Below are 15,694 nucleotides of genomic sequence, written 5' to 3'. Positions count from 1 at the left end.
GCCTGTAATCCTAGCACTTTGGGAGTTTGAGGTGAGAGGATTGCTTGAGCCCAGGAGTTTGAGATCAGCCTGGGCAAGATGATGAGACCCTGTCTGTACAAAAAAATTTAAAAATTAACCTGGCATGGTGGTGTGTCTGTAGTCCCAGCTACTCAGGAGGCTAAGGTAGGAGGATCCGTTGAACCCAGGAATTTGAGGTGGCAGTGAACTGTGATCATACCACTGCACTCCAGCCTGGGTGGCCCTGTTTATGAAATAAAATTTAAAAAAAGAAAGAATTTCACCAGAACCACTTAGATTTTTATTTTTTTATGGCAGGGCTCTCATTTGGGGGTTAAACGTCTATACATGGGAATACAGTTGAGGTTAATTGGCCCATCTTGGTTATCCAATTTATAGTACAAAGGTATTTAGTTACATGGTTTATTGTTTATTATTGTTCTTTACCCACAAGATGTGAAGTGTTTCATTTTTTCATTTAAGTTAGTGTCAGGAAGAACTGGGAAATGTGTTATATTTGAATAGAATTTAAAAGATAAATGTGTTAATTCTTCCTTTTTTCCAACTCAGGTTAAGAATTTCTTGTCAAAACGGGTGCTGATAATGTATTTTTTCAGTAAGGTAAGCATATGTGGTTATAGCATTGGGAATAGGGAGGAAGGAAATGAAATATGAAATGAAGTAGCAGATATGATCTGACTTGTAAATATTTTATAGCTTAATCCTAGCAAGCCAGACCACTTTGCATAGTGCTTCACTGAACCTCTGCTTTAACAATAGCTGCCCTAGACATATGTCTCACTCAGTGGCTTCTGAGGCTTGACTGTCTCGTTGCCTCTTGAGTCTTGGATGCTGGCAGCTTTGTGCAAATATGCAACACGGACCCCGTCCTGCTGCCTGGATCTTCACAAAGTGAACAAATCTGTGTGGCTGGTGCTTGGCTCATGTCCTGCTAGCATCTTTGTGTTTAGTGTTCAAAAGAGAGATGATGATATCACAGATGTTAAATTTATGATGAATAAAAAGTTATAATTCAGACCACACATGAAATGACTTTCCACCTTGTATATCAGCTGTTGCAGCTGCCACAGGAGAGTAAATCTCAGTTGAGAAGCTAAAGGTTCATTCCTGTTTTTGCTGGCTACGGCTGTTGTGTCTTTATTTAATCCTTTGATGTGCAAAACCTTTGCCCCTATGCAGGGGAAAGAATTTTTGTTTTTAGCTTTTAAAATATAGCCCCTCTTTCTGCAGATATTGCAGTATTATCTAATATCACACTCACTCCATTAATACCTTCAAGTGAAAGTTTATGTTGGCATCTGTTATGTTTATTATTTGAGAGTCATACTCTGGTGGAAAAAGAGATCTGAGCAAATCTGATAGAATATAGATAACACATAACACAGTCATTTCAGGGTCTTGAAACTGCTTTTCCGCTATGGTGGAAGGGATGATCCACCCAACTAGCAATTACCTTTACTAAAAAATAATACACCCTGGGCTACCCATTAGAAGAAGGTATCTTGTCTTTCAGCAGAAGGAAGAGGAGTTGTCTGAAGTTTTACTTCAGTGCTTGGTTTCAAAAGGAGGGGAAGATAACTCACCATGAGTGTCTTATGTGTGCCATACTCTGCTTTCACTTCAGTTCCCTCATTAACTAACAGCATTCCTGTGAGATACGTCCTTTTATCCTCATTTTACAGATGAGGAAACTTGAGGCTCATAGGAGTCAGGTAGCTAGCCTCAGGCACAGAGACGGTAAGTGGCAGAACACATGGTGACCAAGATCTCCCATTTCCTTGCAAGTAAAAGGCTAATTTTGATCCCAGTTTTGCAATGGATCTATTTCATGATAAATTATAGATGCTGCTATTTGATGTTAACAAATATAACTTAATAGGCTTGTTATATGGTATTTAATAGGCTTCATGGGTACATGACCAAAGACAACATTTATTTAAGTGGACCAGTTATTTCACACTGTTTCATAGCGGTGTGTTAAAGAAGGTTAGGCAGCATGGTCATGCCATTTGCAGCAACATGGATAGAATTGGACATTATAATCTTAAGTTAAATAAGTCGGGCACAAAAAGACAAATATCACATGTTCTTACATATGGAAGCTAAACAATTTGATCACATGGGAGTAGAGTGGAAAGATAACAGACTGGGAAGGGTAGTGGGTAGGAGGAGGATGGAGAGAAGTAGTGAGGGAATGTGTTCTCTTTCTGGGTCAATGAGGGGACGTAGTTTTAAGGGCAGGAATTTCCCAGCACCATGCCCCCCTCCCATCTCTCTCCGTCCGGGAGATTTAACAGTTTATGTTTGAATTTCATGGGTGTGGGGAGAAACTAAAAGTCAGTCACTCCAGCGCAAGTTCTAAGGAACTCCTTTCATTGGCCCAGGGTCTTGGAGAAGGTGGAGGTTCCTCCCAGGTAAAAGTCCGTCTCCACACACCTGGCCGGATTTCCCCCCTGGAATCCCCTTCCACACGCTTCGTGGAAGTCTTTTTCTGGAATCCTCTTCCACACGCTTCCTGGAAGTCTTTCTCCTCTTTTCTTTTCTCTACTTAAATAAAATCACCTTTCTGCAACACTTCTTGGGTCCGATATTTACTTTTACAAGCATATGGTGCACCTGCAGTGGTCCCATTGCTTATTCTTTAAGAGATTGGAGACCAAGAACCCCCAGCATTCTCTTGGGGGAGCTGTGCCTCACCAGCACCCAAGAAAAAACCTGGTTACAGTAGGTTAAAAGATAAAAATATACAGTTAGATAGAAGGAAGAAATCCAGTGTTTGATACCAGAGTAGGATGATTACAGTTAACAAAAACGTATTACACTCAGGTGATAGATACCCTACATGCCATGACTTGATCATCATGCATTATATACACGGAACAAAATTTCACATGTACCCCATCAATTTGTACAAATAAAAACATTTTTAAAATGAAGGTTACATGGTTTTGCTTTGAGTGGGTTGAAGATAGACATTTTAAGAGAGATAATAAGTAGGTAGTTTTTGTTGTTTTTGTGTTTTTGAGACAAAGTCTTGCTCTTTGCCCAGGCTGGAGTGCAGTGACCCACTCTTGGCTCACTGCAATCTCTGCCTCCTGGGTTCAAGCAATTCTCCTGCTGGGACTACAGGTATGCACCACCACTCAGGCTAATTTTTTGTATTTTTAGTAGAGATGGGGTTTCACTAGATTGGCCAGGTTGGTTTCAGACTCCTGACCTCCGGCGATTGGCCCACCTCGGCTTCCCAAAGTGCTGGCCTGGCCATTTTTTAAATTTTTATTTTTAATTAATTTATTATTTTTGTTTGTTTGTTTGTTTTGAGATGGAGTTTCGCTCTTGTTGCCCAGGCTGGAGTGCAATGCTGCGATCTCAGCTCACTACAACCTCCGCCTCCTGGGTTCAAGCAATTCTCTTGTCTCAGCCTCCCAAGTAGCTAGAACTTCAGGCATGTGCCACCGAGCCCAGCTAGTTTTTATATTTTTAGTAGAGANCTCGAACTCCTGATCTCAGGTGATCCACCCACCTTGACCTCCTAAAGTGCTGGAATTACAGGCATGAGCTACCACGCCCAGCCAGCCCAGGCTGGAATGCAGTGGTGTGATCTCGGCTTGCTGCAACCTCAACCTCCTGGATTCAAGCAATTCTCCTGCCTCAGCCTCCTAAATAGCTGAGACTGCAGGCACACACCACCACACCCAACTAATTTTTGTATTTTTAGTAGAGATGGGGTTTCAGCATGTTGGTCAGGCTGATCTCAAACTCCTGACCTTGAGTGATCCACCTGCTTCAGCATCCCAAAGTGCTGGAATTACAGGCACAAGCCACGACACCCAGCCAAGTTTTTACAAAAGTTTCTGTAACTGTTATCTTAAGTGATCTCGGTACTAATTCTGCGAGGTGGGTTGAGTGTATGTAGCTTTAAATTAGAAACTGAGGCACAGAGATTTAGAGACTTGGCAAGGGTCACACAATGAGTTGATGGTAGAATGCTTTATTGTAGTTAAATGAGTAATTATCAAGTTAAATATAAAAATTTATTTTAGATTTTAATTCTTGAGAAGTAGCTGTGAATTTTTTGTTATAGTCTACATGTTTAATTAAAGGAAACAATGGATTTTTGCTCAGGGGAACTTACTTAAATATTTTGGTTTTATTTGTAGCACCCAGAGGCCTCCATTCAGGCTGTTTTTTCAGATGCCCAAATGCACATTTGGGCATTAGAAGGTAAGCAATGACTGTGAACTGTAACTATGATTTTAATTGTCAGTTAAATATTGAAGTATAATCCATGAATGGTCAGTTCTGGTCCTTGATCTCAGTCTTTGAATTTACAGATACATTTTTATATCTTTGTTTTATATAGATCATTTTGAAAAGTATATTTAGGTGTACTTTGATTTGGGCACAATTTTTTCTTGTACATAAGATGCTAAGCCTGGTTTTTGTTTTGTTTTTCTTATTTCGAGACAGGGTTTTGCTCTGTCATCCAGGCTGGAGTGCACTGCATCTTTGACCTCTTGGGCTCAAGCAGTCTACCTCACCCTCCTGAGTAGCTGGGGCCACAGGTGCACATCACCATAGCCTGCTAATTTTCTTTTTGAAACAAATTTTTGTAGAGACAAGGTTTTCCAGGCTGGTCTTAAACTCCTGGGCTCAAGTGATCTTCCTGCCTTGACCTCCCAAAGTGCTGAGATTACATGTGTGAGCCACCACACTTCGTCTTTTTTGTTTGTTTGTTTGAAGAGATGGGAGTCTTGCTGTGTCTCCCAGGCTGGAGTTCAATGGCATGACCATAGCTCACTGCAACCTTGAACTCCTGGGCTCACGCAGCCCTCCTGCCTCAGCTTCCTGAGCAGTTTGGATAATAGGTGCATGCCACCATGCCCAGCTCAGTTTTATATTTTTGTGTAGAGACAGGGTCTTGCTATGTTGCCCAGGCTTTTGAGCCTGGATTCTTTTATATCTTTCTCTACTTCAAAAAAGTGCAACAGATAGATTGTTTTTAACTTATAGATATAGCCTTCTCAGTGCTTAAATGATTCTCAGAGGTCTTTCCTGACCATTCTCTGAAAAGTATCCTCCTCTCAATTATATGCCCTTATCATATTTTTCTTTCCAGGCACATATCATTACCCTATAGTGTATTAGAATTTTCTTCCTAATAGAGCATAAAGCCAGAAACTTTGTTATTTTATTCATAACTAATGCAGTTGAGTACTTTCTCAGTATCTATTCCAATTTTTCCCCATTTTTCTATCGTATTGCTCTTCTTTTTTTTTTTTTTTTATTTGAATTTTTGAGACAGTCCCACTCTGTTGACCAGGCTGGAGTGCAGTGGTGTGATATTGACTCACTGTGATCTCTGCTTCCTGGGCTCAAGTAATCCTCCTACCTCAGCCTCCTGGGTAGCTGGGATTGTAGGTTTATGGAACCATACCTGGCTAATTTTGTATTTTTTATAGAGAAGGTGTTTCGCCATGTTGCCCAGGCTCGTCTTGAACTCTTGGGCTCAAGCGATCTGTCTGCCTCCGCCTCCCAGAGTGCTAGGATTACAGGTGTGAGCCACTGCGCCCAGCCTGTATTTTTATTTTCAGAATATTAATTCTTCTTAAAATAGATGTATTTCAAGCAGATTTGCCTAATTTTGATTCACTTTTAACTTTTTCTTTCTTTTTCCCTTGAGGTCTTTCGCACTTAGTAGCAGCATCATATACAGAGGATAGATTTGGAGTTGTCCAGACTACACTACCAGCTATCCTTAGTACTTTGTTGACGCTGCAAGAGGTAAGCAATCTGTGCGTTGGGAGGGGAGAGAGGTCATCCTCCCCTCCCACCCAGTGTTTTGTTTGTTTCTTACATATCACATTTATTAAGTGACAAAACACGTTGGAAGTTAAAATAATACTTTTTTACACTCAGGAAATTATAATCTAAAGGACAGAAAAGAGGCCGGGTATGGCTCTCGCCTATAATGCTAGGGCTTTGGGAGGCCAAGGCTTGAGGCCGGGAGTCCGAGGTTGGGAGTTTGAGATCAGTGTAAGCAACATGGCAAGACTCAGTTTTTTACAAAAAAATAAAGAATTAGCTGGCTGTGGGGCTGTATGCCTGTAGCCCCAGCTATTCAGGAGCCAGGAGTTTGAGGCTGCAGTGAGCTATGATTTCCACCACTGCACTGCAGCCTGGGTAACAGAGCAAGACCTTGTCTCTATTTGAAAAAACAAAACTAAAAGATAGCATAGGAAGAGAAAACTTAATCCGCTTATAAAATTTTGTAGAAACAGAAAAAGAAAGTATACTAAACTTGTAGGATACGCCTCTGGTATTAAACACATTATTTACGATACTAGAATTCTGTTCACTGATAAAAGTGAATTCTTACACGATTTGTAGCTACTGAAAGATCTGGAGTTATACGACCCATGCTGATGAGTGCCCTATTGGCTTGAGGTTCAAGAGCTGAGGCCAATAGCTGCCTATCACCAGGCTTCGTGGCTAGTTTTAGTTAATAGGTTTTCTTGGTTCTAGACTTAAAGAAAGGCAAAAAATAAAACACATGCTTCCTGCTTTGCAGTAGGCTTCTTTTTCTAACTTCAGGTTGCTTGGTACCTTTTATGTCACCTTATAATATTAGTTATGTGTCACATGACAGTTATAAAAAGTGCTGGAAGCGTATAGAGATAGCATCTGGAGGCTGGGCACAGTGGCTTATACCTGTAATTCCAACACCTTGGGAGGCCGAGGTGGGTGAATCACCTGAGCTCAGGAGTTCAAGACCAGTCTGGGCAACACAGTGACACCCTATCTCTATAAAAAAATGCAAAAGTTAGCTGGGTGCAGTGGTGTGAGCCTTTAGTCCCAGCTACTAGGGAGGCTGAGGCAGGAGAATCGCTTGAACCCAGGAGGCGGAGATTGCAGTGAGTGGAGATTGCGCCACTGCACTCCACCCTAGGCCACAGAGCGAGACCTTGTCTCCAAAAAAAAAAAGATAGCATCTGGTGGGTATAGTAGGCTTTCTGTTGAACTGGGCTTGAATGATAACTGGTGCATCTTTTGGTCTTGGGAAACCATTTAAGATATGAAGAGAAGCCTGGGCAACGTGATGGAACTCCGTCTCTACAAACAATTTTTTAAAAATTAGTGGGTGTGGCTGGGTGCAGTGGCTCACGCCTGTAATCTCAGCACTTTGCGAGGCTGAGGTGGGTGGATCATGAGGTCAGGAGTTCGAGACCAGCCTGACCAATATGGTGAAACCCCATCTCTCCTAAAAATACAAAAATTAGCTGGATGTGGTGGCGTGCACCTGTAGTCCCAGCCACTTGGGAGGCTGAGGCAGAAGAATTGCTTGAACCTGGGAGGCAGAGGTTGCAGTGAGCCGAGATTGTGCCACTGCACTCTAGCCTGGGTGACAGAGTGAGACTTTGTCTCAAAAAAAAAAAAAAAAAAAAATTAGCAGGTGTGGTGGTGCGCACCTGTAGTCCCAACTACTTACGAGGCTGAGGCAGGAGAATCACTGAACCTGGGAGGCAGAGGTTGCAGTGAGCCAAGATTGCGCCACTGCACGCCAGCCTGGGTGACAGAGTGAGACCCTGTCTCAAAAAAATAAAAGATAATGAAGAGAAAACATACTTCTCCATTTCTTTCTTCAAAACTCAATTCATTTTACCTATTAGAAAATCTTACCCATCAAAACCAGTGATTTTTTGCCTTGAGCACTTTTTGTGAGTACTTTCTTTTGTATGTTACTTGAGATGTGTGTGTCTGCATGATAGTTTGATTATTGTTCCCAGGTGCCATTCTGTAAATAAATAGTTTCCTAGTATTTGCCCATAGCTTCTAATATTTGGTTTATCTAACTGCACGATAGGATGACCATGATTTGGGCATATCTTTGATGCTCCTAACATTTTTATCACTGGCAGTGTAGTTAAAATAACAACAGTGGTACAGTGCTTATAGTCTACAGAGTAATTTATCATTATTTTATTTGATCTTTATAGCTATCTTGTGAGGTAAGCAAGGCAGAAGTATTTTCACTCTTTTTTTTTTTTAATAGGTGAAGGAGGCTTAGTAGTGCAGTGACTTACCTCAGATCTCACACACGATCTCCTAGGTGAAGGAGCTGGGACTAGAACCCAGTCTGACTACAGGGTATTAGCACTGCAGTAGACCCCAGGAAAAACTACAGATCCACATCCATCCCCTGCTTTTTTTTTTTTTTTGAGATGGAGCCTTTGCTTTGTTGCCCAGGCTGAAGTGCAATGGCATGATCTCCGTTCACTGCAACCTCCACCTCCCAGGTTCAAGTGATTCTTCAGCCAAAGCCTCCCAAGTAGCTGGGACTACAGGCATGTGCCACTATGCCCAGCTAATTTGTGTATTTTTAGTAGAGATGGTGTTTCACCATGTTGGCCAGGCTGGTCTCGAACTCCTGACCTCAGGTGATCCACCTGCCTCAGCCTTCCAAAATGTTGGGAGAATTACAGGTGTGAGCCACCCTGCCCAGCCTGATCTATATCCCTTACTCTTTCTTCAGAGAGAACGCTTCTACCCTTAGAACCGTGGCTTTCAAACTTTTTGGACCATGATCTGCAGTACATTTACATCAGACTCAGAATATAGGGGGTGGTGTGTGTGTGTGTGTGTGTCAGAAATAAAGGATTCTTGGAACAGTACTCACCTTTTTCTGTGTGCTGTGCATTTTAATATTTTCCGTTGTATTTCATTTTTTACAGTGCTGGTTAAAACTCACTGAATTATTTCATAAAGATCACACTGCCCTAGAGGTATTCTGTACCAAAATTTCTCTGCTTTTACTTCCCCCACAATCAGAATTTCTAGTTCTTCATAGTTGATTAGAAGGAAGTAATCTGTTTGTTTGATTACAGTTATTCATGCATTTAAATAGGAAAATAAGAATTACAGATTTGTCAAAAGGTCAAGCCCTGTCTTTGTCTGTTTCATGCTACTATAACAGAATACCACAGACTAGGTAGTTTATAACAAACAGGAACTTAATTTGGCTCATGGTCCTAGAGGCTGGGAAGTCCAAGATTGAGGGACTGCATCTGGTGAGGGTCTTCTTGCTGAACCATAACATGGCAGAAGGGATCACCTGAACAGAAGAGAGCAAGAGATTGAACTCGCAGTATTAAACCCCTTTAAAATCTGCATTAATTCCTTCTTGAGTGGAGTCCTGACCTAAACACCTCCCATTGGGCCCCATCTCTCAACACTTGCATTGGGGATTAGTTTCCATCATGTGGTTTTGGGGGGAAATTTAAGTCATTGCAGGCCCTAGTTTGAAAACAGGAAAGTTGGAATGGAGAATACTTTTGAGTGGCAGAGTAAAACGAGCAAAGAAGCATATTTTTGGATGTTGGGAAATGATGGAAGGAACAAAGAGAACAGGACCAGTAACCTGATGCTTAGATTCTCAGTATAAAACTCCCCCTTATGTGAGGCTCATAACGTCTATTTTCCCTTACACCACATCATGGTCAATGTTTTGGTCATGCCCTGCTGTCATCAGATTTTGCAAACTGCCTTACAGTCTTTTTTTTCCACTCCACATCCCGAGGTTGATTTTAATGAGTAATTCAGAATCTTGTGAGTAATCTGCCCCACACCGTGGCTGCACAATTCTTTGCTTTCCTCCTCTTCAGTATCCATTTGTCTACCCTCTCAACCCAAAACTATCACGTAGGCCCAATTATCCCCTGAAAACTCCACCACCAGAGCTTGAAACTCCAGGATTCTACCCTGTAAGCTAGAGTCCTTAAATGTTTTTGTGCCAGAGATTCCTTTGGCAGTCTGTTGAAGCCCATGAACTTCTCCTCAGAATCATGTTCTTAAATGCATAAAATAAAGCGTTTAGGATTAGAAATAAAATCAGTTATATTGAAATATAATTATCAAGATGTTGTTTATGATATATGTCGTTTTTAATGGTCACATTACGTAAAAAGATTTGTCAGTGAGTCTAATAGCTTATTTGGAAGTAGGGATAAGATGAATGGTATTTCAAGATAAAGGTGACAGTTATTGTGATATGGAGATATTGGTGATTTCGGTTGGTGACAAAGTCACAGGAACTGCTAAGGCTACAATTTGTTGCTTACATTTATAATTGAAGAAAATGCTAGGTTTTAATTAGAGCTTAGTAAAGATAAACATGTAATTCTTATCACAAAGTTTGTATCCCCTGAATTTTTCCCTTAGGTCTATGGACCCAGTGTAAGATCCCTTGCTCCAGGCACACCTTTTCATGCCCTTGCTGCTTCTCTACAGTTTTTTTGATCCTACCATTATTTCCAGTTCCTTTTCCCCATTTTCTTTGTCTTTCAGCTCCCTCTTGACTACATGTATGCCTTTATCCGGTTTAGACCTGGTAGTCTTTTTTTTTTTTTTTTTATTATTATTTTTTTTTTTTATTTTTTTTTTTTTTTTTTTTGAGACGGAGTTTCTCTCTTGTTCCGCAGGCTGGAGTGCAATGGCTCACCGCAACCTCTGCCTCCTGGGTTCAGGCAATTCTCCTGCCTCAGCCTCCTGAGTAGCTGGGATTAGAGGCACACGCCACCATGCCCAGCTGAATTTTTGTATTTTTAGTAGAGACGGGGTTTCACCATGTTGACCAGGATGGTCTCGATCTCTTGACCTCGTGATCCACCCGCCTTGGCCTCCCAAAGTGCTGGGATTATAGGCGTNGATCTCTTGACCTCGTGATCCACCCGCCTCGGCCTCCCAAAGTGCTGGGATTACAGGCGTGAGCCACCGCGCCCGGCCGGATCTTAGCATTCTTGTCCTAAATTATTACATCCTCTTGCCCCTACTGACTCTCAACTGAGACACTTCGTGTTCTGATTCCAGCCACTCTGCCATTTCCATGAGCCCTCTGCTCTTATAACCACCATAGACTAATCAGTCTTTGCCCACCCCTACCAAATATATCTTATTTTCTAACTTGACTCTAATTCTGCCATGCTGCCTTTTCTTTTCTTTTTCTGTCTAGAACAAATTTTTCTCCTTTGGACTGGCTCTACTCTATAACCCCCGTCTCAACACTTTATTTTCTTTATTGACTTTTATTGTTTCTTCTTCATATTAGCCAGAGGATAGGTGGGGACTTTGTCTCACCTCTGTACCCACCATCTGATACAGTACCTGGCAAATGACAGGCACTTATTAAATGCTTGTGGGATGGCTACTGGATTGCGTCATTGCTGGTTCAGTGGACGAAGGCTTCTGTTTTGGGGCCTAAATTTAGTGGCAGTTCTGATGCAGTGGGTTGATTAAAATGATCCCAAACCATCTTTTCATTTTGAGAGGCAGGGATGTCATGTGACTCATATGATCCCTGTTATATATTTTTGGTTTTCTGTTCTTTGATCTAGAAGGGATCAAAGTGAAGAGAGTAAGTTCTAAGTATCTCTGTAATTTAAGGCAAGTTGTACATTACTGGCTTCTGGGTGTTACTAAGGAACAATTGTATGGAACTGTTCTGTCCTTTTGTTTTACTTTTCAGTATCAATAACATCAGCCATTTCACTGAATCATTAAAGGCAAAACGTGAAAGGGAAGGGGAGCCTTTCACTCTTCAGACTATTCAGAGGGCAAGGGGTAGGGTGATAGATATGCTAGCTAGCTCAGTGGTTTCTGCCAGTGGTCAGACCATCCTGGAGATCACAGTTATTATAAGGGACATACATAATTTCATTTGAATGATTAACTTTTCTCCGACATGTTTGCAGCTGTTTTCTCAGAGGCTTTTACATACTGTTTTGGTTAATTAAAATATAAATTAATTTGAAAGCACTGTCGAGTTCATAGTATTATTTTCTCTATCAGTGGATAAAGTCCCCAGGATTTTGTTGTTGTTTTTAAAAAGGGTGCTTACATAAAAAATGTTAGGAACCAAAATGATGTATTTTATAATTAAAATTTTTTGGCTGAGTGCAGTGACTCACACTTGTAATCCCAGCATTTTGGGAGGCTGAGGCAGGTGGATAGCTTGAGGTCAGGAGTTCAAGACCAGCCTGGGCAACAGTGAGACAGTGTCTGTAAAAAACAATTGTTTAAATTAGCCAGATGTGGTGATGCTAGCCTATAGTCCCAGCTACTTGGGTTGCTGGGGCTGAAGGATCACTTAAGCTCAAGAATTTGAGGCTGCAGTGAGCTTTGTGACGGTACTCCAGGCTGGGCAAGAGAGTGAGACCCTGTCTCTTAAAAAAAAAAAAAAAAAAAAAGAATTTAAATTGTGGTAAAATATATATAACATAAAAATTACCATTTAATCTATTTTTTACTGTATGGTTCTATGATATTGAATATATTCACATTATTATGCAGTCATCACCACCATCCATCTCCAGAACATTTTCATCTTTAAAATATGTTTTATATTCTTTAGATAGCCTTGGTTTCTGTGAAAAGGCCAATGTCATCCTGATGAAATTGATCAGCCCTATCTGTTATATTTTTTACATCATCATTTGAAGGTCAAATTTTGATCTACTTGGAATATTGATGTTTACCTTATGCCATTCACAGATCCATCCATCCAGTAAATATTTAATTATCAAGCATTTGGTATGTGATATGACACAGAATGGAAAAAGACTGAGTTCCTGTCCTGCAGGAGCTTACAGGATGTAAAACAGATATTCATACAAAGAACTACATCAGTGCCACAGTGCCACTGTGCATAAATGCACAATGAGGCTGGGCACGGTGGCTTACGCATGTAATCCCAGCACTTTGGGAAGCCGAGGTGGGTGGATCACCTGAGGTCAGGAGTTTGATCATGATTACAATGACACATTGTATTCATGTACAGTGTACCATGTACAATCATGAATAAGTTTACTCACACAGAATATTCCTTTCTTTTCCCCATTCCTCCTTCCAACTCCTACATTCTCCAGGAGCCATTAAATTATCTTACATCTCTCTATCCCCTACTTGCAAGACTAGCTCAGATTCACCTGTCATATGTCCTCTGATCATGCTGCATTTCTTTTTTTCCTGTTTTTTTTTTTTTAAGACAAAGTTCTGCTTTTGTTGCTCATCCTGGAGTGTAATGGTGCGATCTTGGCTCACTGCAACCTCTACCTCCTGGGTTCAAGCGATTCTCCTGCCTCAGACTCCCAAGTAGCTGGGATTACAGGTGCCCACCACCACACCTAGCTAATTTTTTATATTTTTAGTAAAGACAGGGTCTTGCCATGTTGCCCAGGCTACTCTTGAACTCCTGAGCTCAAGTGATCTGCCTGCCTCGGCCTCCCAAAGTGTTGGGATTATAGGTATGAGCCACTGCATCCAGCCACATGGTAATTCTTTTTTTTTTTTTCTGAGATGGAGTCTTGCCCAGGCTGAAGTGCAATGGCACAATCTCTGCTCATTGCGAAGGTCTCCCAGGCTCAAGCAGTTTTGCTGCCTCAGCCTCCCAAGTAGCTGGGATTACAGGTGACTGCCGTAATTTTTAGTAGACGGGGTTTTACCATGTTGGCCAGGCTGGTCTTAAACTCCTGACATCAGGTCATCTGCCTACCTTGGCATCCCAAAGTGCTGGGATTACGTGTGAGCCACTGCACCTGGCCATGATAATTCTTATACAAGAGAAAAAATCTTGCAGATTAAAAGGAAGGTTAAAAAAAAGTATTGCTGTCAATACTGTTAGCAGGCAATCTAGCAGACATAGTGTCAGATAACCAGTTTAAATTTAAACTATTCATATATCATCTTCATAAGTTTTGTCATAACTATATTATCACATACTGTTGTCATTTAGTCATATCTTATTTCCCTGAACTTTTATTTACTTAGTGTTTTAAGTCATTGATTTTATTATTATTTTTTCATAAAAAGACAGAGTCTCACTTTGTTGCCCAAGCTGGTCTCCAGCTTCCAGGCTCAATTGATTCTCCTGCCTTGGCCTCCCAAAGTATTGGGATTACAGGCGTAAGCCACTATGCCCGGCCAAGTCATTCATTTTAAACATAAATTTATTTAAAAGAAAATTTTATAATTATTGTAATGGTAAACTAGTTTGACTTGCTACAAATAGAATATGGGTCTATAGTCCTTTATCTCAATTCCTACCATATATTTCAGAATTCAGATGTGTTTTAATTTTAAAAATGTGACATAGTATATACATATATATATCATATACTACGTTACATTCCTATTCGTATCTGAAGTAGAATCCCCTTGATCAGATTCATTAATATTTTCTCCGGTGAGCTATCTGAATATTCAGATTAAGTGGGGGGGGTAAAGTAGGATGAAGACTATAAATAGCCAGGGTCAGCACAGTCATGTTTTACTGCCAGATGAGTTTTGGTCAGGTCAGCTTTTGCCACCAAAAGAATTACATCTTTTGTTACAACGTCACATCACTTTTAAAAGAAAGATTGCCTGGGCATGGTGGCACACACATGCAATCCCAGCACTTTGGAAGGCCAAGGCTGATGGATTGCTTGACCCCTGAGCAACATGTTGAAATCCTGTCTCTAACAACAGCAACAACAAAATATAGGTGGAGAGGTGCACACACCTATAGTCGTGGCTACTTGGGGGCTGAGGATGGGGGGATCACTTGAGCCTGGGAGGTCAAAGCTCAGTGAGCTGTGATCATATCACTACACTGCAGCCTGGGCAACAGAGTGAGTCCCTGTCTCAAAAAGAAAAAAAAAAAAAAAAAAAAGGTTACAGAAGTTTTTTTGTTTTCAGTGCTTTTTTGATATCAGAATTGAGGATAAGGCAATTAGAGTGAGAAAAGTCAATGATTTTGAATTCTAGCTTGATACTCTTACTTGCTGAGGTCTCTTATCTTTTGTTACAAATGTGGCCAGTGTGAGATTAGTGAGAAATGGAGAGGTGTTAAGGACAGATTTACTCCAAACTGAGACTTTCCTTCTTAATTTAACGCTTATACCATTAGGGTGTGTTGGACCTAATTGGTTTTTTGCATTTCTTTTTTGAGCATTTCTAACTATTAAAAAAGATTGCTATTTTATAACCTTTATTCTTTCTTAGAGGTCTTTTAGAGAACTAAGAGAGCAATTACTTATTTTAAAAATTCGGCAAGGTTAGGCATGATGGCTCATACCTGTAATCCCAGCACTTAGAGAGGCTGAGGTGGGAGGATTGCCTGAAGGCAGGAATTCAAGACAGCTTGGGCAACAAAGCGAGATCCTGTGTCTATAAAAAAGTTAAAAAAAAAAATTAGCTGATGTGGTGTGTACTTAGAGCCTTTGATAGTGAGGAGGTTGAGGCAGGAGATTGCTTGAGTTTGAGATTAAAGTAAGCTATAATTGTGCTACTGCACTCCAGCCTGGGCAACAGAGCGAGACCCTGTCTCTAAAAAAAAAAAAAAAAAAAATCAACAGAATTTATTCTTCTGCAATTATCTATGTAGGTGTGTTGGGCCCTTTTAAAATCTAATATATATTATAGATTTAGTGATTGTACATTTTCACTATCTTGAAACAACTTGCTATTGATTATCCTAGGAAGTATTTTATCATTACTCATTAGTTATTCTTGCATTGTAAAAAAGACTAATGTGAAAACAGAAGAATGATAATCATGTAGTATTGCATGCTTTTTCATGAAAAGCTATATAAAAATTCTAGACATGTACCTTTGAAGTCTTTTCTTTTTCTTTCTCTTT

The 15,694-nt window shown here is 40.6% G+C and overlaps 1 protein-coding gene across 3 annotated transcripts in view; it reads left to right on the top strand.

The window, feature by feature from the left end:
• The window catches only part of NDC1 (NDC1 transmembrane nucleoporin), a 69,876-nt gene that overhangs the window by 42,411 nt on the left and 11,771 nt on the right, over window positions 1-15,694 (top strand). For all 3 annotated transcript variants that reach the window (XM_037729871.1, XM_037729870.1, XM_017504416.2), the window contains 3 exons: window positions 571-621; window positions 4,182-4,245; window positions 5,705-5,805. In XM_037729871.1, the coding sequence (XP_037585799.1) occupies window positions 571-621; window positions 4,182-4,245; window positions 5,705-5,805 (216 nt within the window). The remainder of the gene's footprint in view (window positions 1-570; window positions 622-4,181; window positions 4,246-5,704; window positions 5,806-15,694) is intronic.

Source organism: Cebus imitator, unplaced genomic scaffold (assembly GCF_001604975.1).
Source record: "Cebus imitator isolate Cc_AM_T3 unplaced genomic scaffold, Cebus_imitator-1.0 Scaffold322, whole genome shotgun sequence".
NCBI classification, from domain to species: Eukaryota; Metazoa; Chordata; class Mammalia; order Primates; family Cebidae; genus Cebus; species Cebus imitator.
Note: the sequence above shows the minus strand (reverse complement) of the source record. Positions and strands in the feature narration are given on the sequence as shown.